Source organism: Pempheris klunzingeri, chromosome 11, assembly GCF_042242105.1.
Source record: "Pempheris klunzingeri isolate RE-2024b chromosome 11, fPemKlu1.hap1, whole genome shotgun sequence".
In the NCBI taxonomy this organism is placed as follows: Eukaryota; Metazoa; Chordata; class Actinopteri; order Acropomatiformes; family Pempheridae; genus Pempheris; species Pempheris klunzingeri.
Genome location: NC_092022.1, coordinates 25,652,338 through 25,678,137, shown reverse-complemented (window position 1 = coordinate 25,678,137; position 25,800 = coordinate 25,652,338). Strand labels below are relative to the sequence as shown.

At 44.6% G+C, this 25,800-nt stretch overlaps 1 protein-coding gene across 1 annotated transcript; it reads left to right on the top strand.

Moving 5' to 3' along the window:
- Nucleotides 1-1,712: 1,712 nt before the first annotated feature.
- stk35 (serine/threonine kinase 35) lies at nt 1,713-11,666 on the top strand. Its single transcript, XM_070840311.1, has 3 exons — nt 1,713-2,380; nt 3,449-4,267; nt 11,631-11,666. Exons 1-2 carry the CDS (start codon nt 1,828-1,830, stop codon nt 4,192-4,194), a joined length of 1,299 nt encoding a protein of 432 aa, XP_070696412.1. The 5' UTR covers nt 1,713-1,827; the 3' UTR covers nt 4,195-4,267; nt 11,631-11,666.
- The last annotated feature ends 14,134 nt before the right edge of the window (nt 11,667-25,800 follow it).

The following is a 25,800-nucleotide window of genomic DNA, read 5'->3' as shown; positions in this document are numbered from 1 at the left end:
TGTGTTGGGGAGGGGGGGTGCTCAAGAACAGGCTCAACAGACTGATAAAGAGAGCCAGCTCCATCTGTGGCTCCATAGAGGTGGTGGAAGAGAGGAGGATCATCGTGGACAACACCTCCCACCCTCTGCATCAGACTGTGGGGGCCTTCAGCAGCTCCTTCAGTGACAGACTGATACACCCTCAGTGTAAGAAGGAGCAGGTCCTTCATTCCCACTGCAGTCAGACTGTATAACGCTGCGTTATATCATCCTGCTGCACCAACCACAAGCACCACCACCACCTAATGCACTTTATTATTATTACTACCCAATCATGAACAACTGTGCAATAATCCATATCATGTTTCCACCCTGTCGTTGTTTCTTTGTAATTACTGTATTCTGTGTATATAAGGTTTTTTCTGTATATATTTAATTTTCTATTTCTTTAATTGTGTGCTTTATGTCTGTCCCCTTGAGCTGCAGTAACGGCAAACTTTCCCCACTGAGGGATCAATAAAAAGTTTTTATCTCGATCTTATCACACCACTAAGCTACACTTTAATCTGATAAACTGCGATTGTTAAATACTATAAATACTATAAATACTATACTTGATACTATTAGCAGTGTTACCGGGAACCAGAGACACAAGAATTTCACTGCAAGTGATTTCTTCATGTAACTGCTGAGCATGTGACAATAAAGTCCTCAAAGATTCAAAGATTCAAAGCGTTTATTGTCATGTGTACAGTGCAGAAACAGGTTTCCCTGTACAATGAAAATCTTACTTTGCCATCCACAGAGTAAAAAAAAAAAAAGAAGAAGATAGAATAAAATATAAAAACATATAAATATAAACTACTATTGCTAAATAAACTGCTATTGCTTAACATATAAATATATTTACAAAATGTGCAACTTAACATAAAGTACAGAATCTTTGAATCTTGAATAAATTGATAAATCTACAAGTTGGAAAGTTTGAGTCAGAGTGTAATTAGCAGCTAGAGGCTGTGAAGGTTTACTTGTGATGAGGTCCAGTGCCTCTGGAGTCTCATTTGGCCTGTTTAAAGACATTTAAAGGGATCCTCTCCATAATGTCTGTAGTCAGACACTTAGAATAACAATCTGAGCCTGTCAGTGGTTAAAAAACTTTTAGTGGACGGACTTTGACTGGACACAGTTGCTCCAAAGCTTTAGGATTGCAGTGATCCACTGGAACAGTTCCAACACTTGTTGTACCTGCTAATCATTTAGTCACCAGGTTATTTTCACAGGTTTAACATACCAGAGCTGCCCAGGACAGCCCTGCAGGTTGGTCTGGTACTGTGGGAGTATAGGCCTCTGCAGTTCTACCCAACAAATACTTTAACTTTATCCATCAAGTACTCTTAGTACTTTTACTTGAGTGAAATCTTACTTCTCCCACCTGTGGCGCACACGTGGATCAGCAGCTGAGTCACTGGAGCTGGATTACAGAGTGTGTCTGAGGATGGAGCCTCCTGCTGACTGCAGACCTGTTTCACAACCAAAACAAACGTAGCGTGCTCTCCGCGCGGCCTGTCCGCCAATCAGCGCGGCCGGAGGGAGCGGCTGCGTAAAGCCCGCCCCGTGTTCTCGGAGCGCACGGGAACATTTTGTTTAGGACGCTCGAAGACTTCCCTCAGCTGTCTGTGTGTGTGTGTGTACGTGTGTGTGTGTTGCTGGCGGCTCTCCTCCACTTTCCTCCGGACAGCAGCTCTCTCCTAACGGCTCACCGCTCCCAGCTGGCCTCGGGTGGACGGCAGGACGTCAGACTACTGCAGGTCGAGTTAAAGTAATGAAAGATAAACACGTCCTCCCTTCATGCTTACTTTCAACAAAGAAGAAGTTATGGATATTTGCGACGGGAAGAAGAGGAGAAAGGTAAGCGGCGGCGTGCTGGGCTGCAGGCGGAGTGTGGCCGGAAAGATGAGGCGGGAGGTGGGTAAAGTCCTCCGCTCCCGCACGGTGGAGGACAACAGACACGCGGAGCCCATGGAGGAGGAGGAAGAGGACGACGACTGCTTCTCCATCTGCTTTGCACGGACTGACCGGCTGGAGCCCGCCGTGGTGGTGTCGTCCCCCCGGTACAGCCTGCTGCGGGAGGTCGGTCGGGGAAGCTACGGGGTGGTGTACGAGGCTATAGCCCGGAAAACTGGGGCCAGGGTGGCGGTGAAGAGGCTCCAGTGCGACGCCCCGGAAAACGTGGAGCTGGCGCTCGCCGAGTTCTGGGCTCTGACCAGCCTGGAGAACCGGCACCAGAATGTGGTCCAGCTGGAGGAGTGTGTCCTGCAGAGGAACGGCCTGGCCCAGAAGATGAGCCACGGCAACAAGAGGTCCAGACAGTACCTGCGCCTGGTGGAGACGTCCCTCAAAGGTACACGTCCTGTTCTCCAGCTGTGCTGCACATCCAAACTGTAGCTCTCCCACTGTGTCAGGCCCAGCTGGATCACACCCAAACTCACTCACTAAATGGTTTCATGTGTTTTTGGCCAGTGTAAACCTGACCAGGGTTCTGTGGTTGGAAGTGTAACCAAATGTGTGGCTGAACCTCACTCTCATACAGATGCACAGAAAAAAAAAACAACAGGATTTGCTTCTTACTTTTATTTCTGAGTGTGGTAGCAGTAAGTCTGTACTCCAGTGAATCATGTGCACCCTAAACAGTAAAGTGTAAGTGGCTGATCCTCTGAGAAAGGATGCAGTGACAGTGCCATAGGTTACCTATAGTGGGCACAGTGAGTACACTGTGTTTCCCTCAGCTCAGCTCACAAGAGAACACAGTGTACTACTTGGCAGCATGTTAACCCGTTGCTTGTTGACGGAAATCTCTGCCACTAAACAATGATATTACAGTGTGATCTGGGATATTATAATGAAATCCAGCAGCTTTGTCTTATGAAAGATACATTTCTGTGGTTTTCATGGTTTTCACCCATCCAGTTTGACCTACTTATCGCTTTCTTTGTTATTGCTCAGCAGCCCTGACAGAAATATATAGTAACCGTTAAATATATCCTAATCTTCATCTTCACAAGTTTTAAATTCATTCAGTACTGACGTGCTGCTGCTGCTGCTGACCTGTGCTGTCCAGGGCTACAACCGAATCACCACACAGTCTGTGCTTCTGTTCCAGAAATAGCCAGGCTGTCGAAATGAAATATTAATAATCTTGAGCTGACATCTTCATCTGCTACCAAGTCACAATACACAGTCTGTAACAATGCAAATGACTTGTTTTTCAGTTCTTCAGCGTTTGTCTTGGTCCTTAACTAAGTTTCCAGAGTGTTAAAAGGTGCCAAACTTTAAAACTGTCAAACACTGATAATCAGTATTGGCCATCTGTGTGTTGTTGTGGACTTGATGTACGGGGCATGGAGGTGGTCACAGTGTGTCTGCTGTTATCTCACTAATCGGCTCATATCTGTCCATCTGCATGCTGCAGGGGAGCGCATCCTGGGCTACCCGGAGGAGCCGTGCTACCTCTGGTTTGTCATGGAGTTCTGCGAGGGCGGGGACCTCAACCAGTATATCTTGTCCCGGCGGCCTGACCCCCAGACCAACAGGAGCTTCATGCGCCAACTGACAAGTGCCGTCGCTTTCCTGCACAAGAACAACATTGTCCACCGTGATCTGAAGCCAGACAACATTCTCATCTCCCAGAAATCTGGTTCGCCTGTTCTCAAAGTGGCCGACTTTGGACTCAGTAAAGTCTGTGCTGGCCTGAACTCCAAGAACAGCGAAGACATCCCTGCAGCAGGAGCAGGCGGCAAAGGCAGCAATCAGAACAACAACATCGTCAACATAAACAAGTTCTGGTTGTCGTCGGCTTGTGGCTCGGATTTCTACATGGCCCCCGAGGTGTGGGAGGGCCACTACACGGCCAAGGCTGATATCTTTGCCCTGGGCATCATCATCTGGGCCATGATTGAGCGGATCACTTTCATTGACGCTGAGTCCAAGCGCGAACTGCTGGGCACCTACATTCGGCAGGGCACTGAGATTGTACCTGTCGGGGAGGCTCTGCTGGAGAACCCCAAGATGGTTCTCCACATCCCTCAGAAGGCCAGGAGCTCCATGTCTGAGGGGGTGAAGAAACTCCTCCAGGACATGCTGGCAGTAAACCCTCAGGACCGACCAGACGCCTTCCAGCTGGAGGTGCGGATGGACCAAGTCACGTGTGCTGCGTGACAGCCCCCACCTTTTCAAAACCTCCCCTTTTTTTAACCTAACCAGTCAAAGAAGGCACCGCTTTTCTTCCCAGGTAAGCTCGACTTCCTTGATGAATTATTAGTATAGCCAACTGTCTTCCTACCTTTAGGAATGTTGTCTGTGTGTGTGTGTGACCAAAGAACCTGCAGAGTTTCAGCCTAAGCTGACCATGCAGCCCCTGATTTCACTGATTCATCCACCTTTAACCAGAGAGCAGGAACAGCTGTAGTGATTAGTGGGATTTAAAACTTTCCGGTTGTTGGTACCCAGGGGCTGAAAACAGGTCATGTTCCTGTTCCACTGTTACCTTTCCTGTCCTGGTCACCGGCTGGAACATCCCTCATTTAATATCCACTTAGTTGTAATGGTTTACCACACAAATGTCCGTTCCTTGCTTTGCTTAACAAGAGAAGAGAAGAGAAAAGCCAGTTTTCTTACTTGGTCAGGCTGATGTGAGTGTGAGGATACAACTGGGTCTGTTTCTATATCATAACACAGGCCGTCTTTACATCCGGCACGAGAGTAGCAGTCAAACTGGAACCAGACTAGTATGGACTCCAGTGGCTGATATTTTTCATTTGTTTGGAGAAAATCTATAGCATTGTTCCAATTTGTTTCTTATTTTTTAAATTTGGTCTTGATTTCTGTTAGTGGTGACAACACTGTGCTCACCAGAGGTGACTTCTGACTCACTACAACAAAGTCCAAGAAACACAAGCAGTCAGACAACAACATTACTTCAGCCACTTCAGTCGCAGGTCAGATCAGCCCAGCTGAAGTGTTGCTTTTATTCCCTCATTGCCGAACATCCATCATCTGTGCTGGTCTGTGCTCTGTAATGGATGTTTGCATGTCTGAGTGACAATATGACTGTTCACCTTTGCTCTCCTCCTCTTCCACATGTCAGTCAGCTTGGGTAATAAACTGTGAAATAAGATCCAAGTAGTGATAAAGTAGAACTCTCCTTAAAGAATAAACACTGAGCTGAATATTTTAATTAAGGGCCTCTGTATCACTGAATCTGGTGATTTATTACTGACCCTGAGGAGACCTGTTGGCCTTGTTCCTTCCCTCCAAATAGTTCCTAAGCCTTACTGCTGCTGCCGGTTTCTGCCAAAGCTTCCCAGGTCACTGTCAAGGATACAGGATTAACACGAGTGAAAGCACAGACGTCAGCACACAAAACTGAGCTATCGGCACAGTTAATAAGGTGACCGACGTCAGCAGAGAGGACGGGCTGATCAGCAGTCATTCTCAGAGATGAAGCTCACTTAAAGAAAATTAACAAACACAAAAGTGTTGTGAAAGCTGAAGGAAGTTAACAGGAGGTGTGTTGATGGCTGCAGGGCTGTAGAGGGTGGAGGAAGAGCACAGCTATGTGAGCAGGAGGGAGGACAAGTTTTAGATTAACAGGGAAACAAGCAGGGTTCAGCCCAGGCCTGAGGGCAAACAGCCTGGCTCTGAATGACATACACATAGTCAGTGTGTGTTGACAGTGAAGGCATCTTTGGCATTAGCCCATTAGTAGTGCACAGTACACAAGGTTCATCAAAGTACCGACTGCCGTTTACTCAGATCTGCATCGTTCCTTGTTGGGTTTGTGCACTAAAGGTCGGTTCAGGAGTGCATTACTGTGCAGCCTGCTACTAAAGCTGTCTCTGACCGGCGGTTGGATCTTGGGGGTGATTACACGTGTGCCCAGTTGCTTGAAGCCTCTTCAGTCTACTGTGGATTGTGACCACTCCTCATTATTTCTTTTTTCAAATGGAGGAAATAAGAAAGACATTAGACATCAAGACAGAATATGATGCCTTAGGACGTCACATATTCTCGTTTGATGAGATAAAAACCTCATGTGTAGAGGTTCAGTGGTGTTTTAACATATAATCTAACTTCTTTCATGAGCAAAATCACAGTATGATGTTCACATTATCTGTGTATTATTAGTGTGTGTTTAAACAGTGTTTAAACAGCTTACCTGAATAATAAAGACTGTTTTTTCACTGAAAGTCAAACTGTCTCACCAAAAATGATACACAAAACAAGTAAACATGTGTTTTAGTTTTATTATTATTATTTCTGTTTATTATAATTATATTTTCCTGTTTGTTTAAAAGAGGACAAAAGCACATGGCCGACCTCTCTGGTATGCTACTGCCCAGAGAGTATCATACTGTGTAGGCTACTACATACTGTTTTATATCCACTGTATTATATAAAAGGATCTTCACCCTCCACCCTCCAATGATGCAGAACACTCTCACTATACAGGTTTTGACACTTGACACTGTTTGTGTGGAAATGATCCTAACTTTTATTGGAGGAATCATGACATAACCTCACCCGTATCACCCCAACCTTGTAAACAGAGACGTATTTCAGATATTGGGGAAGGAGTCTCCCTCCCCAGCCCCCAAAACAAACATGCTCATTCACAAGGCAAAGTGTCCTCAGAAGATTGTAATTGTCTCAGTTTGCTATTTAGAGCGGAAACTCCTTGTAGCAGATCAATCAGCTGACGAGTGGATGGTCACTGACCCGAATGGTCCGTCTACTTGTTCCAACCTGAACCCTCCATTGACTATTAGTGAGCCCAGTTAGCTCCACTGCACGCTCTGCACATCGGTCTCTCTCTGTCGCGGCCTGATGGGATAGCAAGTTATGCAATAGGCCCATAGCACTGCACTACTGGTTCAATGGGAAAAGCTGTCATCTGTTGGAGAGAGGGATTAGTGGCTGTAAACACAGAGGGGGGAGGGCAGCTGCTTCTGCTTCATGTGTGTATTTCTGTCAGGAGCTGGTTATCTGAGGGGACAGTTGACACTCAGACGTATGGACTGATACTGTTTCTATGGGAGACTGTGGGATCTGGTCCAGTCAGCGTGGGGATGGATATGTTTCCAAGTGGTTTACTGTTAAGATAATTGTTGGACTTGAGGGCTATAAGAGCATGATACTAATTATAATTCTGATAAAAGAACTAATGAAAGATAATGTAAGAACGTTCTTCATAGCCTGGCTGAGACTAATATCAATATTTCAGAGTAAAACCCTTAAAGCTATGTTCCATGTGGACATTTTACAATGTAAAAAGAATCTCTCTCTCTCTGTGGTGCAACTAATGATTGTTCCCATAATCGACTTAGCTGCAGATTAGCCTTTTAATTAACTGATACATGGTTTTAGCTATAAAAATAGTCCGATGAGACGTTTTCAGATGTCTTGGTTAGTCTAACAGTCCAAATCCAAGCATGTTCGGTTCACCATCACATTAAACAGACATAAGCGACAGACTGGAGAAGCTACCACCAGACAATGTTTCCTGGCATTCTTTCTTGGAAACTGATTGAAACAATTAATCAGTAATAGACAACTGTTTCTACGTTACCTCAAACATCATTTAACAACATTTAATCACATCGGTTCCTCTGACACTGTACACCAGTGTGTTGGTACTCATCAGCTGACGTGCAGATCAATATTTCCTGAGCTAGCCAAGGCTTACTTCCATTGACGGGTGTCAGTTATGTTAAGCCTGATTATTATTCAGTCTCGTGTTTACTTCATCCTTCTCCGCCTCCGCCTTCCCCCAGCTGTCAAGTTTGTGTCATGGACAGAGATTATCCACAACTTCTGTTAGTGAGGCGCCTAAAGTGGAACCATGTGAGGAACCATTTCCACCGCTGAGAGAACCCCAACAGCTGTTCGTTATTCTAAACAATATTATTATCAATATTACAAGGCCCCTTAAAAGTGGAGTTGTGATTTCATTCTGTGAGGTGCAGCAGGTTAGAGCATCGAGGAACTGTCATCACTGCCTTTGATGCCTTCACAGTGCGCCCAGGGATGCTGTGTCATGGTAGAACGTGTAGATATCGTTTGGGGCTATGATGGCACGGGTCAGGGGTTGGAAAGCCCTGTAAAACGTGTGTATGAGTGTCCCGTCATAACTGTCTCTGTTTCTGCCTGCCCATCTATCTCACCCATCCTCCCTGTCCATCCCCCCTCCCTCCCTCTCCTCTGCCGGACAATGAGAGTGCTGCTCCTGGTTCAGGGCTTATGGAGGCTTGAGTCTGGAACATTTTGTCCTCTCGCTGCCTGCCAGCCATGTGCCGCCTCTGTTTAAACCAGGCCAGAGCACTGTAAGCCCCGGCCCGCCCCACGTGCACAGTCTTTACTTTGGGAATCCTTTTTGACTTCGCTGACAGCATGAACAGGCTTTTTGCAAGCTGAGGCATTTCAGGGTGTCGTCCTGGCACCGCATGCCTCCAGGTACCTGGAACAAACACAACGATGCACTCAAGCAGGGCTGATGTTTTTCTCTTTGCGTGTGTCTTCCATCTCACCCGAATACTGTGAAACAGCCTCGATCTTAAACAATGATAGTAGGGTCTGAGAGAGTGTTGGTCTTGCTCCTCTAAAGGAAATGAGGCTGTTTGGCCAGCAGTTTGAAGGCAGGGTACGGTATGTTCTGTATTGGCTCAGTCAGTGGGGGGGCATTACGGAGGGGCTGAGAGAGGGAGGCCACCTTTGTACGATTTTGGGGCGTGGGTGTGATGACAGCATTGGCGTTCTTACATAGTTGTAAAAGTGAGCATTGAGAAGGTTGTAAATATTTTCTCTGGGCACAGACTGCTAAACAAGCTCCTGCACCAGTGACTCCTCTTTGTGTTCTGGTGTTTTTGAGTGAAAAGATCAAACCAGCTTCACTGTCTAACCCATTCCTTTTTAAAAATCCACACTTTGTGATGGACCCCCCAGTGCCAGGGAACCCCGTCATCCCACAGTGCAGTGGAATAACATGGATCCACATCTTTTCCACCCCGCTGTCCCCATTCATCGTGGCTGTGTTGGGTCTAATGGGTTGTAAGCTCCTAACGCCACGCTAATCTCCTCTTAGTCTCCGTGCTGTCTATCACAGCCTCACAGCTGACTGCAGGTGCTGTATGTGGTCATATGTTGGCACTTGTTGTGTTGACAGTTTGTGTTGTTCGAATGGTTGGAACAAAGGTTTGTTTTGACCTGTAAATAATGGATGAAGAGGGGCGGTCAGCATCTGTTGCAGACAGCAGAGACCGTCTCCTCTGCTTGATGTTACATTCAGATTTTTTGGATTCGCGGCTGTTACAGATTGTGCACTCTGTCCTGACAAAATGAGAACACACCAACTCCAAGATGGCAGGATTACTGGGGAACGCTCAGGGTGAAACTAACAAAGCTTTAACCATGTTCACATTTTCAGTTTCTGAATCTCTATAGAAACTGTGAGGATGTTCACGTGGCGTTTTCTTCTCATTTGTCTAATGTCTCTGTTCTCAAGATCTCTCACAGAAGTTTTGAGGTTTTGTGTCCCCTCATATAGACCTGCAAGTGAATTAATTTAATAAATTGACAGAAAATTAATTAGCATTTTTTCAGCAAAACCCTTGAAACGTTTGGTTGCAGCTTCTGTTTTATGTCACAGTGAGCCGAATCCCTTTGGCTCATTGTTGGCTGACTGTTGTCGTAAATGCTTTGTCAGTTTTATATTAAGAAGAGGACGACGTACCCACCTAAGCTTACAGAATGAACATTTTTGCTGAACACCAGCCAAGAGGAATGTGTTGCTCTGCGTGCAGCGCAGCCACAAAACCACCCAAGCTCATAAAAGGCCAACACTCCCTCTCCAACTGGTTATCCTACAGAGCAGCCACAGTGTCCCAGGCTCACAAGAAACCAGCCCCCAGCACTTCCCCACAGATACCGGTCTCTGCCGGTTTTTTACGAGATGGTTTGCTTTTGGGTTATGCAACATGGAATGGCTGGTAGGGTGGCTGCGCAGGCAGCAAGCAGCAGTTTGTACAGGATCTTCTGGGCTTCAGCCTTCGCCCCGTCCCTTTGTTTTGCTTATTTAGGAAGTGGTAGTAAGCCCAAGAGAGAAATAATCAAACAAGCAAGGTTTTGACCCTATGAGGGGTTCAGATGTTTGTGTGTTTTACCATGTTAGCTTTGTCAGGGTTTAGTATTCATGAGTTCCACAAAGGCCCTGAAATCTGCACACAGACAGCAGCTCAGCTTACACATTGTGGGCTGCACGTCTCCGTCAGTGTGGACCCTGTTGGATGTCGTTATGCAAAGTTGAAATTATAATTAAACTTTTCTAAAATCTGCCTGCTGAATGTTCCTCCTGCTCAGTGGAGTGTTGCTCTCAGTCTGACTACTGCTGCGTAGAGGAGGTAATCAATGCTCGTCACTACAATCTGCTTTGTACGTAGTTATAGGGAAAGTGTCGGTGGTGTTCAATTATCATTTTTCAGTTAACACAACAAGCTAATGAAGATTAACTGTGAACTTTCATACCTCTGATTCATGTTTTTTTTCCACAGAAACTACTTAGTGCAGTGATTGTGTACCAGGTGGCTGAACATGTCCATTCAAAGCTCTGCTGATGGAGGTGTGCTGCCTGTCTGTGTGTAGTTGTGTAACTTACCCGTGGTGGAGTGTTTACTCAGGTATGAGAGGCATGCTCATTAAGCGTGTGCCTCAGGTCAGAGAGTTCAGAGAGCTGACACACGGGTACAACATTCGCTAACAGCTGCTCCCTTGCAAACACAAATATTTCCGAGTGTTCAAGAGTCAGAGCTACACCAGAGCACCTTGAACTCACCAGCCAGTCTGAAGAACCAATTCTGGTCAGACTGTGGTAGTAAAGAAAAGGAAAACAGGGTTCAGGTCAGAAATGAAGCTCAGAGATGAACAAAGGAGATTAAATCGGCGAGCGTTGGCGTCTGTCAAACCCTGGACCAGAAAACAGACTGTCAGCATACTGAATGGTGTGACAGCTCTGCAGGGACGTTGGACTTATCTAGAAGAGGAAACTAGAAGATGATGAACAGTTAACTGTTCAAGTACACATGCAATTAAAAGCTGTCCTCAGCAGTGACATAAGCACTTTGCCTCCATTCAGCACATTATCCCTTATTCACCATCTCCAACATGCGTGCTTCCTGCTAAGCTGACCCACTTGTGTTCATACCATGTGCTTTGAGGTTATGCAATGTATGGAAAGAGGAACAAACCGCTGCTAGGCCGAGCCATGGCGTGTCATGTTAGCCGCTGGGCTATTATTAGAGCACAGCACTGAACTAAACCTGGACACGTCTACAGGCAGGAAATGCACTCAAGTGGCAGGTGGTGTTGTCATCTTGCTGCAGGTAGATGTGGAAGCAGTGCACATTCACGCTGCGACACAGCCAGTGACTCCAGTATTGTCAAGCAGTCGGTGGCTTGATGGTGAATTTGGGAGAAAGCTGCCTCATATGAAGCATGTAGATGTAGTCAGATGTATACTGAGCAGTATACTAGTGGTTTTCTTTAATGTAACATGGTGTATGTGTTGCTCCACGCTGACCTGTCTACACTTTGTGTCTCTGCAGCTTTGTTTACTACATGGATGTGGACCCATGGAAAAAGGGACTCTGACAAACGAACTGTGAAGAATCCACAATCATAATTTGAGCGGGAAGTAATGGGCCGGCTGATGATTCCAAAACTCTGGGACAGGAACAGTATGCAATCAGACCACAGTGCACTTCCGGCACCATCCAGCTACAATCACTGTCACCATGGAGCTGAGGACACTGGTGGATAATGCCAGTATCTCTGAGAGCCGACTGGGTGTGACAACCAGGTTTATGACAATTGTTATTTTATATTCTATTATATTTTTGTTTCCAACAGCCCCAGTATAGGCCTGCTCCTCCTAAACATTTGTAATGTACTCAGCTGTGGCACAGGTTATGGACTGTACCAGTTCTAAGGTCAAAGCATGGGCTACCCAGCATTTCACTGATGATGGTGTGTGAGTAACGACGAACAACAGACTGGCCCGTACAACTTTGTGCCTTAAAGATGATTCACAGAAGTGCGATTGGGTCCCATAAAATGATTTTGTGGGTTACAGTGGAAGCTCACACACACCAAGAGAGAAAAATTCACTCTGCACAGATGCTTTAAATGATTTTTCTAAACAGACACACTTGTTAAACGATATCCCAAAAGCTTAAAGAGTTAAGCCGTGATGCCGGAGCTGGAATCTGCAAAACCCAAACTAAAATGAAGATATCATGCAAAGAAGGTGTACAAGGATGTTTCTCAAACCTGTGCCGCACTGCGGAGACAGGCAGAACACGTGAATATTAATGGTGTTTCTGCTTTTGAACTGTAAAATGGACACCTTTTAGAAGTAGCAGGCCTGTATCAGCTCTACACAGTACTGTGCATTTGTAACCAAACAATGTCCAGCAGGGAATTCAGGTCATTTATTAGTTCCTGTTGAATCCAAAGAGCGCCTGCTGGGCAAATTGTGTATGTGCTAAATTATGTCTGACCAAGAAACAGTCGCAGCAATTTGGTGGGTTTTGGTAACTTTGTACTGAATGTTTTTTTACATTTAGTTTGGCATTTTAGGACTCCTCACAAACTGAAATAACAGAATATCAAGTCGATGGGTAACTTGCAGTCATCTGTCCTTACAATATTGAGCAGTGATCTTTTTTAAGTTTTGGAGTGCAGTGAGAAATGTTTCATGGGTCATTCTGCGGGAACGGCCTGAAACCTCGGCAGCACTGAGCTGGCTGGGGCTGAGTCTCTTAGTATCTGATTTGGGGAATCTCACAGGAGATTTGAAGATCTGCCATCTGGAAATAATCCTCTAAAGCAGACATGGGATACCCATCCACACAGTTAGTTCTTCCTTCCCTCCTTCCTTCATTCTTTCATTCCTTTATCAAAGTTCCTTAAATACTTTGCAGTGGCATGTAATGCTGTGTAGAACACAGTCAGGCAGTGTGGCTGCAGACTACTATCTGTGCTGTGAGGAGGTTGTGGCTGGTTTGTGTTCTGATTGATGAAAACTGATAAAATAAAAAAGATCAAACAACAAACTGCACGACCGTTCCACAGGTGAGATGGTACTCCAAGCAACCACAGTAGGATTTCAGGAAAGGAAGATAGAAGAGTGCAAAAGCTACAGAATATTTCAAACACAGAAAACAGCAGTGTCTTAAACAAGGCTTTGTATGTTCCAGACCTAGAAAGCTCTGCTAGCCTTCACTCTCCAGCACAGACCTCCTTTTGGTTTCGTAGCAGTGTGTAGAATTGAGGTGTTTTTGTAGTGTGGTCCTACCTCATTCTCACGTTTAATCACCATGACAGTTAGTTTACCTTGACAGTCTCATTAGCAACCTTGTCTTAGTTTTTGATACAAGGGGCACTTTGCTTGAGTGGGATAGATTTTTACCTCAGACTCAGTCCCTTCAATATTGAACCAACCTCTGACTGACCTCTGTGTGCTCTTTTTCTTTAGCTGCAACTAACACATAGCTTTTCTTGTTAGAATGACTGCATCTGCAACACGTCAACCTCTCTCTTGTTGGCTGCATAGTCATGGCCCACACCCAGACTACAAGTGTGATCTTCAGCTCCCATGAGGGTACATCAGCGTCTTAAGGTGTCTGTGTGTATTTCAGCATGTATGATGGACGGTACGACCGTGTCTTAAGTCCAAAGTGTTTCTAGCTGCTTGGAATGGACATGCTCAACGCAGTTAATTGGGGAAATGGAGATAAATGTGTGAAACTTATCTGTCTCTCCTCAAAGGCACAAGAAGTTGTGTGAGCATCTACAAAAAGAGGAGTTTAAACCCACCTGGTGTGACAAAACGGGTCTGATTTTGGGAAAAAATGGTCCTCATCCAGCTGAGGAGCTTTCAGATGCTGTAAGACATGATTAAAGCACATAAGACCTGGACACTCATGGGAGTTGTAGTTGTTGAATGCTAACACGACTGTTAAAACATGAAGGTGTTTGCTTTTTGCCGAACGATTAGCTTAGCATATAGAACATGTGTTATTTACTCTTTGGGATGGGGGATCTTGGCGTACATGTTTCTTTAAACGTTAGCCTAACATGGTTAAAAGGCGTAAATGGCTTTGCTGTGGTTGACAGTACCGAGGATCTCTGCAACTAAATCATCAGCACTAACTTGTCCACCGGCCCTGCTGTCGCTGTATTTTTTATTTAGCTCTCTTCAGACTAATAATGATTCCACTTGAAAACACTTTATACTATGCAAAATGTTTCACTGCCTCACTGTAAACACCGTACAGAGCCACACCGTTCTCAAAAAGCTGTGTAATATCTCTTTTCTCTTAGTGCATATTTCCAGCATGTACAGAAATGTATGTTTCAGATGTGTAAAATAATGAAGCTGCCAGGAGCCATTAGATGTTTGAGAAAGCATCATGTTTTTGCTGTAAATATGTTTGACAACTTTTCTTGGAATAAATCATCAAAACTATGACTGTCTGGATTAAATTGTGTTTGTGGGGGGGGGGGGGGGGGGGGGGCATTACATCCAGCATGCGAGGTCCCCAGAGCCAGATGTGGTAAAGATATTCACGCTCCATCCTTCCCCCACTTGTGAACAAGACCCCAAGATACTTGAACTCAAGGACTCTCCACCGACCCACAGATGGTCGAGAACCGTGGCCTCGGACTTGGAGGTGCTGATTCTCATCCCAGCCGTTTCGCACTCGGCTGCAAACCGCCCCAGTGCTCTGGAGGTCTCGGCCCGACGAAGCCAACATGACAACATCATCCGCAAAAAGCAGAGATGGATCTACGTTCCTACCCTCACCTGTGGTCATGAACTTTGGGTCATGACCGAAAGAACGAGATCACGGCTCGGGCATCTGTTTCGGATGCCTCCTGGACGCCTCCCTGGGGAGGTTTTCCGGGCATGTCCCACCGGAAAGGAGGCTCCGGGGAAGACCCAGGACACGCTGGAGGGACTACGTCTCTCGGCTGGCTTGGGAACGGCTCAGGGTCCCACCGGACGAGCTGGAGGAGGTGTCTGGGGCCGGGGAAGTCTGGGCATCTCTGCTAAGACTGCTGCCCCCGCGGCTGAAAATGGATGGATGGATGGTAAAGATATTTTTCTAGGTTCAATACGGGCACACATTTAGCAGAAATTAGGCTCTTCTCTTTCTAACTCTGCTACATTTAAACTTCTCATTAAAACACTGGCTCATTCAGATGATGTCAGTCTAATGATCTTTGTGTTGGAGAAGCTGAAACATCCTTCCCTTTGGTGAGAAGCAGCAGCATCACCCAGCTTCACACAGAGATGTCTGACCAGGTATAAAATATTAATGTAAGACGCACTGAGTTCATGGGTGGAAGGCGTCTGAGCAAAGCTTTGAGATTGAGCGCTAATACTTGGAGCCTGAACTGCTTTAGGGCTGCAGGGGACGGATGCAGACACAAGACAAAAAAATAATTCCACAACCAAACATTTATTAAACATTAAGATGCACGAAAGCTTCCCCAGCAGCAGAGAGACAGAGATTGGCAATCATAGGAGCTAAACATATCCCACACTAACACATTATTATCGTCTTGCTGTAGCTGTAACTGCTGTAACTTTATGCTTTATCACAAGGAAGTGAATCTCTGCTAAGAGATCAGGCGTATGAAAGGTGTGGATGTTAACCAGGTGGAGAGGGTCTAACAAAAATATGATCAAGTTGTATTCTGGGAAGCGTAGGATCCAGTGTTTGTGGAGCGTAACTCACACCAGGCACTGAAGTTTAGTCAGTCTTGTAACACTAGATCACTGGAACTGCCCTTTAAAATGTGTCTTGTCTTTGTGCTCTTCTGCTTTCCTTGTGTGTGGAAGGAGTCGGTGTGTGTGTGTGTGTGTGTTTGATTGTTTGCTGTCTGGAATGTCTTTTCTGTCGCCTTCAGGAAGAGCAGCAGCTGCAGTGGTCGCAGCTAAAGGGGATAATGCAGAAAGAATAACAGAGCGCAGCCATCCTATTGGCTGAGAGAAAGTGGAAGACCCCCCGCCACAATAAGTACGGATGGGACCGTAAACAACTCCACAGGGGATCAGCGCTGCCATGTCACAGCCCCGGTCAGAAACAAAGCCCCGCTCCATACGGCTGCTGAGCACCACGCTCTGATTAGCCTGCTGCATTAGATGGTATCATGTGTAGATTAGAGAGCAGGGAACCCCCAGTGATGCTTCCTACAGGACAGACACAATGCCTCAGCCACACGCTCAGCACACAACAATATGCCACTGTTCTGTGCTCTTTATGTTCAGCTGGGTACACAGTGTACTAAGAGTGAAGGAGCAAGGAGGGGGGAGGCGCCGCCACTGTATAGGCAGTGAAATGGAGCCAAGAGGCGGGAGACGGGGAGACGGGGGGGGGGTTTGCGAGACGCCGCTGAATCTGGGATGATAGAAACAGCTGTGACATGAGCATCAAACAGCCAATAGGAGCGCAAGAGCCCTCACACCCCAAACAAGACAGCCAAAGATCAGGAGTGTATTATTTATGGGTGGGGGGGCTTTTATTTATTATTTAGTCGTTGTGCAATTAACATCATTATTTAGCCAGAAACATTGGTCATGTGGAAAAATGTATGATTTCTAAAAGTTATGTTTTATTTATTTATTTTTTTTCAATATATGTTTATTGGTTTTTTTGTTTATAGAAAAGAAAAAGAACAAAACAAAGAAAACAAAGAAAACAGAACATTTATTTATTTATTATCATTATTATGTGATAATAGTTAATAATAATAATAATAATAATTAGTATATAATATATATATATTAATAATTTATATATATATACTGTTGCCCATAAAAATAAATAATAAATAAATAAATAATAATAAATAATTGTTCAATCCCCCCAATGTTGTTAAAGCCTGAATACACAGTTTGCAAAGATTAATTGTGGTTTAAGTTTCACTGTGATCTGTTTGGAAGAGTTTGATCAATAAAGTTGAGAAGATATAAACTTTATTTATCAAGAATAAATCACATTGTCACAATCATTTCATGAGAAGAGGTCAAAAACATTTTAGTCCAACTTTATGGGCAACAGTGTGTATATATTATATAATTAAAAATATATATATATAATAAATATATAATAAAAATAAAAAGTATTTCATTTTTTAATTTGTTTTTTTTTATTTTGTTTTTTCACAACGAAGTAGAGGACAACACTAACTTTGTTAAGTGTATTTAATGTATTATGGCAAATTGAGTTCAGCACTAAGAGTTTGTAATTTGAATAACGTGCATATATTTTGTCTATTTGTCCAAATTCTGCAATATGAATGCTCGTGATGACAAAACTGATTGTGACAGTGATCGAAACTGTCCAGCTTCCCTTCTCATGATACAGAGCAACATTCACTGTCCTTCCTGCCGTCTCTCAGTAAACTGCCGACTGTGGACTCTCTGCCGTCAAATTTGAGACATGTAAGCAGCCTGAGGATATGTTGGTGGTGTTCAGGCCTGCTGCCAGAGAACAACATGTTCCTGAGCATATAGAGAAGGGAGGGGCTCCACACAGAGAACAGTGAAGGGATCCTATGTGCTGCACTGGTGTCAGTATACAAGACACAAGCACACACTCTCTGTCCTCAGTCCCTCTGACATGTGTTGATACGATGAGCACACACAGCGACACACACATTCACCAGTCGGCATAAAAGCAAACACGTGGGTGTCAACTGGAGCTCTTCATGTGAAAATACATAACTGAATTCTGTAAACTTACTCTACATTAACCCTTTCATGCATGAATCATGATAACCTCAGTCAGGATTTTTTTACTAAGTGTTTTTATTCATCTTTAGGCTGAAGAACAACCAAAAATCAACCCAAATTTTTGTACAGATATTTTTACATGTCCAGTAGTTGAAATCTAGCTACTGATGCATGATGTACACTTAAGTGGACATGTGATTAATCATAATTTCCTCCCAATATAAAATCAATTCTTGGAAAAAATTTAGATTTTGGTTTCACTCTTTTTGTTTTTTTTTCACTTGCAGTGGTTTCCCCATGGGTAGTAGTGTGAGATGATGCAGTAGCATCCGCTGTAGTGGCTGATGTGCAACTATGCCATCAAAACTCATATAACATATACAAGAAAACACTGTAGTGACCTCTATGCATGAAAGGGTTAATGTGTCAAGCCTCTGGAGAGCAGGACACTGCTCGCTCAGTTCGGCAGTGGGACTCCAGCGCTCTTGCTGATATCAACCAAGTCCTCCGCATAAAATGTCAAAACGTGCTGTATGTCTGTAAAACGACACATCCAACACCCCCATCGGCATCCTCTGCCTTCCAGAACTGTTACAACTCATCGATGGAAAAAGAATCTGCGACTCCAGCCCTGGACTCGATGGCAGGATCCTGTTCGTGGACTTTGGTTCAGCTTTTAACGCCACCATCCTGCCTTCATCACCCAACATCTGCCGTCCCTCCAGTTCTGTCTCATATTTAGGATTCTTGAGTTTATTTCTTCCTGTCAATGTGTTTATTGTGATGCACCAAAGCACAGCAGAGACAAATTCCTTGTATTAAACCTGATCCTGACTCAAAGTATTTAAAGAGGACATCCAGCTGTTTCCTGGGGGTCTCATCAGCTGCTCAATGCTCCATTGTGTTCACAGGCTAGTTTTTATCTGTCTGTCTGCTGTTTGCTGCTGAGTCTGTGGTGTAAAGTGCATGTTTAACACTTTTTCTCTGAGAACGGCTGCTGTTAACCAAAATAATGAGCTAAATGAGAGTTGAGGGGAACTGCATAGCTGGTGAAAGGTATTATTCTGTATTCACAATAAAACATTCACCGTGTTTTGGAGATGTTTTAATTATGCTTCAAAAAATATTTATTGCTTAGCAACATCGGTCAGTCTGTGAGAGTAATGTAGCTGCAGCAGGCAACGTCTTCTTCTACACTCTCCACATGTATAACAGTGACGTCACTTCACATGATGTTTTTTAACAACACAACGTGCTCAATAACAGTTTATGTATAATGCTCTTTGACTGTTTGATCACCAGCTACCAAATCAAATCAAAGACTTTCTATAGCAAAATGCACTCAGCCGAACCAACCGCAACACCCAAAGGCTGGACCAGAACAAAACACCTCACTGTCAGGTGAACCTGTCCTCTACATAAGTGTCTCTGTCTCTCTGTCTCTCTGTCTCTCTCTGTCTCTCTCTCTCTCTCTGTCTCTCTCTCTCTGTCCATCCTCCACCCAACACGGACCCTGACAGAAGCCGCCCCCCTCTGATCCTGGGTCTGTTCCAGGTTTCTTCCTGTTAAAGGGGAGTTCTTCCTCCACTGTTTCCTAATATAATATCTGATGCTGCTCATGTGGGGATTCTTGAATCCTTAATGTTGAATTCCTGAATTGTTGGGTCTCTCTCTAATTAAAGAGTTTGGTCTAGACCTGCTCTTTATGGAAAGAGTCTTGAGATAACTCTGTTATGAACTGGTGCTCTATAAATAAAGATTGATTGATTGATTGACATTACCCACAAATGAGTGTATACATTTATGGAATCTTTGATAAAACTGAAAACTTAAACTCCTAATTTGTTAATTTGTGATAAAATCTCAGTCATTCCATCAGTCAGTGCAGTGTACAGCTACAGAACTGTACGCTCCCTTAAATGAGCTCCCTTTCTTCAATTAACCTGGCTAATGTTGGGCTAACTGCTCCCAGCAGCCACTACACCATCTTCATTGTTCAGTGAAAATGTTGTGGTGGGACAGATTATGTTCCTGAGTCACTATTTGAGCAAATTAGCCCCCCGAGCACCATGTCAGGGATGAAGTGAAAACAAAATTGAGTCTGATTATCAGCGTAGCACAGTTAGCAAATGCTTTTGCATGCATGCCAAATTGTCTTGTGTACAGTTCAGTGTACAGGGGGAACCAGTGGGCCGTGCGCCTTCCATTGAACTTAGGCAGATTGATTATGGAAGGAACATTTTGTCCGATGCACATCGATCCATCAGAGGGCTGAATGTCAGCTCTTCATCAGTGTAGTTCAGAGAAAGTGTCACTGAATATATTCACGCCACTGACTGATCTTCAAGTATTCCATTAGGTTCTCTCCTTTATACATACTCTAATGTGGTGGTGGGCGGCAGACTTTACAATTAATTTCCTACTCAGTCTGGACATCTGAAGAAACAAAAATAATGTGCTGTTTGATATGATTAATGTGATAATCAATGGGCCTAATGGCTTCTCCCTTTCTGTTCCTCCCATAAAAGAAGTCTTGATCTGGGCGTCTTCAAACAGAACACCATGCACTCTAATGGCAGGTTTTCCAAAGGACGTGTGTGACAGGAGACAGTTCAGGTGCTGACTGATGCTGTCGGAGGGCTTTGTTAGCTTGGTTTTGTAATCACTGATTCACGGGCCGTGTTTGCCTGAAATGTCACACGTGCACAGAAACAGCCGTGTTCACATTCAGGTCTTTCTATATTTCAAAATGAGAGGGAGGTCATATTCTCTATAAAGAATCACAACAATTTGAGGTTATTGGAATGAGGGCAGTCACTTTTAGGCAACATGGGACACTCTCGCATTCATTTAAACAAATCGTGTGTTGATTCTCATCAAAGGCAGCCCCTTCCTGTTACTGATGTGCTCGGAAGACCGTGACACAAGACAAGCAAACGTGTTTGAGGTTGCACAGTGCCAGCCAGCCTTAGCTGCTGCATCTCAAGCAGTGGTGCCACATTTACATAAGTACTGTGACTAAGTGCACTCTTGAGGTACTTGTGCTTTACTTCAGTTTTCCTATTTTCTGCTACTTCTCACTTATTCTGCATTTCAGAGGGAAATACTGTACTTTTTTACTCCTCCACATTTATTTGTTAACTGTATTTACTGTGCAGATTCTGTTATTTAACACAGAATATAATTCAACTCATGAATTATGTTGCATTTTTATTAAGATGCCCATCAGTATATACAGTAATTATAATCCAGTGATATATATGATTCTGAAATGGGCCATTCTGCATAATGAGAACTTACATTTGGAGCATCACACTAATACTTAAACTAGTTTCACTTTCGATTTCTACTTTCACTTAAGTAAATCTGAGTACTTCCTCCAGAACTGCTCTCATGAGTTCTCTTTACATTTGAGTCTCCAAGCTAATCTACTTTTCTGAAAAGAAACGACTGGCTGTATGTTTTAAAACCCCCCAAACCTTCTTACATGACACTTTCTGGTCCACACTCTCTGCATCAGCCCACCAGCTGCTCCACCTCCTCTCTGCAGGCCAGATCGTTGTCGTCCCACGCTGAGGCCCACCACTGCAAACTTCACAGTGTGGTTGGTGGCAGACCTGGGGGGCGCAGTCATGTGTCATCACAGTGAACAGCAGAGGGCTCAGGACACAGCCCTGAGGGGAGCCTGTGCTGAGGGTGATGACCGACCCGCACCGTCTGTGGTCTGTCAGTGAGGAAGTCTAGCAGCCAGTTGCACAGGGGGGTGCTGAAGCCCAGGGGTCCCAGTTTATCTACCAGATGGTGTGGAATGATGGTATTAAACACTGAACTGAAGTCCAGGAACAGCATCCACACATGAGTGTTCTTCTCCTCCAGGTGTGCGAGGCTCAGGTGAAGAGCGGAGGAGATGGCAAACTGGGAGGGGTCGAACGTGGGAGGGAGTCTGGAGATGATGTCCGTCTTTACCCGCCTCTCAAAGCACTTCATCATAATGGAAGTGAGTGGCACTGGGATGATGGTGGCAGTCTTGAAACATGATGGGACCAAGGCTTGGTCCAGCAAGGTGTTTAAAATGTCTGTTAGAACACAAGTCAGCTGGTCTGAGGTATGTTATCAGGGCCTGGGGCCTTCCATGTGTTGACTCTCCTCAGAGTCTTCTGCACATCAGCCGCAGGAGTGCTATTTAGTGCCTCAAACCTCCCAAAAATTTATTGAGTTCATTTAGGAAGTCCGTGTCAACTTCACATGCACGAGGGGGGGGACTATCTTGTTTGTGATAGCCTGTATGCCTTGCCACATATTCCTGGTGTTAGTGGCGTCGTGGTCATTGTAAGTGGCAGCTGCCTTGAGCATGTCCCAGCCCGCGCACTCGAAACAGTCCTGCAGCACCTCCACAGCCCCTCAGACCACAGCCTCACCTGCCTCACTGGAGGTTTTTCTCTGATCAGCAGGGGCGTGTATGCAGGAATTAGCATAACAGATAAATCTGTCTGCTAAAGGTCTGACGAGCCGAGGTGAGGGGCGGGGGGCTGCTCTGAATGCATCCTTAACCTCTAAAGACCTGGCGTACACATGCGTGGACATCACATTTTGGGTTATATTACCATAGTAGTTAATTCTGCTTAGCTGGGGCCGTATGGACATGTATGTGGGCAAAATTGTTGATATTTCATATTGTTTTTTGCACCGTGATTTTCAAAACATGTTCAAAATATGTTTTGTATGTGTTATAAATACATGCAAAAGCAGTCAGGAAAAAAAACTGCTATGTTCAGGGTGGAAATAAGGAGTTTTGCACAAAGGTGACTTTATTGTGTTTTCTGGAAATTAAGACCGATTGTCCACATATGTGGAGATAATGTTTCTCTAAAACTACACCATGTAAAAAGATGGTGCTTAGGTTTTATACTTATCAGGGTCCAATAAGCCCAAATAGCAAGGAGAAATAAAAAATGCATATCAAACAAGAGCTCAGGTCTGAAGAGGTTAATGTTGGTGTAGGCCATATCTAATGTGCTCTCTCCCCTGGTTGCAAAATCCACATGCTGGTGGAAATGTGGGAGAACTGCACACTGAATGTTGTTCTCAAACAGCTGTAACTGCCCTGATCTGATGAGCTCGGACTGCTGACGCGTCATATTAGCTTCATATGAACTCTAAAACACAGTTTTTATGGAATGAGGACTGAGGATTTTCCCCCATCACTTACTCTGGATGTTAGTCAGTGTGATTTAAGGAGGGATGTCTTTTTGGAGACGCTCACAGTTAAAACATACATATTACCTAAATGAATCCCAAAATATCAGCACTGGTCCACAAACTGAGCACACGTGTCAAACCCAAACAAACAGGCTGCAGCGTCTCTCAGACCAGGCTGACCCACTTCTTTAATGCTGCTGCCTTGTTCCAGGGCGGCACGTGGACCCAGCAGCTGCTGACACAGACACAGACACAGACAGACAGACAGACAGACAGACAGACAGACAGACACACACACACACACACACACACACACACACACACACACAACCCGCTGAATCAAAGCTGAGATCCACATCTTCATCTTCATCACCCCCCTCTTTAAAAATCAGATGCAGTGTTTGTGTGGTAGAAATACTTGTCATTGGATTTCTGCTTTGTTTGATATTGTTATCATTCCAATTTCTATTTTCTAGTTATTGAAACAAAAGAGATAAAGTGTTAATGTGTTCTTGATGTTCTTCCAAATATGCAGAGGATTCAAATAATAAACTCTGCCCTTGTCTTCCTCCTTGTTCTGGTTAATGCTCCTGTTGTCTGGTTACTCAGACTCAGACAAGATCATCATCATCATCATCATCATCATCATCATCATCATCATCATCAGTTTCATCTCTGTGTGTCCAATCCTTGACAAGGTTTGTTTCTTCATTATTCAGACTCAGCTGAATCATCATTGTACACTGTGAACCTCTGGCTTGGATCAATTGAAGAGGACAATAGGATAATTTTCAGGGAGACGTCAGTGAGGAGTGTAACAGGAGAAAAATAATGTCTGCTACCATGAAATCTTAGTGCAGCACAGACCTGCAGGTAACAGGTATAAAACCAGAACACATCAAAACTGCTTCATTTTGTCTGGAGACGTATCAGCATCACCAACACACTCCCCACTTCCTGACATCCAGCGCTGAGGCGGGGAATGCGCACAGGTATACATAGATCAGACTAATCCTAATCCACAGGCCTTTAATCTGCTGTGAGAACAAGCTGTGGACGCGCTGTGCCTCGGCGGTCTGACCTGGCCTCGTCTGATCTGGTCTGGTCTGGCTGATGGACCTCAACCCAGTTTTTCTGCTGAGGATGACACAGCAGGAACACAAAGTCAGCAGACAGAGACGGGACAGGACAGCTCAGATTAAACAGCCCTCCCTGCATCCACATGTCCGGCGCTCTTGATATTTGTATTCACTCCATTTACTCTCAAAAAATGCTGATATAAAACCAGAGCGACTCTTTCCAAACAGGAACTGCATCGTGCATCGCGATCACCAGAGCTTTGCATGTCCGTCCTGACAGCACACTCACGATACAGATGGTCCGTTCTGCACACACCCTGTGCAGGGTCTCCTTGTTTACGCGTGAAGGCCCAGATCACAGCTGAGTGTGACCTGTGAAACTTTTGTTCAACATATCAGAACTAGAAATATCAGAAGCAGAATATTGAGGTTGTGACATTTGGAATAATCTTCTCTATATGTATGAGACTACTGGCTGCTGCATTTCACTGGATTTCTGGAGCACCAACACTTTGGACATACAAGGGTGTCAGGGGACAGCAGCAGTCTTTTGTCTGTGTGTTTGTGTGTGTGTGTGTGTGTGTGTGTGTGTGTGTTGAATAGCAGCACACAGCGTTCAGTACACGATGTCCCAGCGCGTTAACAGCTCTGTGTCGTCAGCCTGGAACTGATGGCTCGTAGCTGACTGAAAGCTCGTCTCATCCACAGAGGAGTGAGAGAGCAGTGCTGCCCCCTGTCTGCCAGCACGGGAGGGGCCGCGGGCCACTCACCGGCACTGCTGGAGCTTTCAACCGCACCTCACAGCCTTCATCAGCGAGTGGAGCCATTTCTTATAGCTGCACCAACACCTGGCACACTCAAGTATGTTCAGTATGAGTGGACTTAGTTCAGGTCAGGACTGGAAGCAGCTGTGTCTCACCCCGCTCCTCTTTAACATTCATGAGCAGTGAAATCCGGTTTGACTGCAGCAGCAGGCTGCTTCTAAAATAACCTTCTGTTCAGTGTTGAGTGCACTTTGGCCCAGCAGCCGGCAGTGATACCTGCTCTGCACCTTCAGCCAACACATAGTCACATATTCTCAGGCTCACACAGTGTGTGGCTGCCATTGTTAACACCTCGTGAGTCTGTGTAATAATACTAACACTACTAATACTACTACTACTAATAATAATACCTTTAAAAACTAAGTCTACAAAGTGCTTTGACACACAAAACAAAACAAGCTTTATAACAGCAGAGAACCAAAGAGTGAAGCCAAACAAAAGCAAAGATGAAGATGAAGGCAGGAGGAACGACACGCCGAAGGTCGAGGAGATAAAAGACATTAAAACAGTAAAGAATGCAAATAGAAATAAGACAATAAAAACAATAGAAAATGACAAAATAAAAGACGAAGTAATAAAAGACATCACATAAAATTGGTTTTAAGAAATGACTAATTGTGCGAGCCTTGTCTTTTCAGGTCATCATGTTTGCAGTCGCTGTCCTCATCAGAAGAACCACCAGGCTTCAGCTCTGTGTTGTGTGTTTTCCAAGAAGGTTTGAATTTATTTATTTAGCTTAAACAAAGGAGAAGAATTTGTTTTCGTCTACAAAAGAACACCTCACCCTTCAGTTCATGCCAAACATTCCCAATTTAAACATGCAGAGATGCGTGGTTCTAAACTAAAGCGGTCAGACAACATAGTGTAG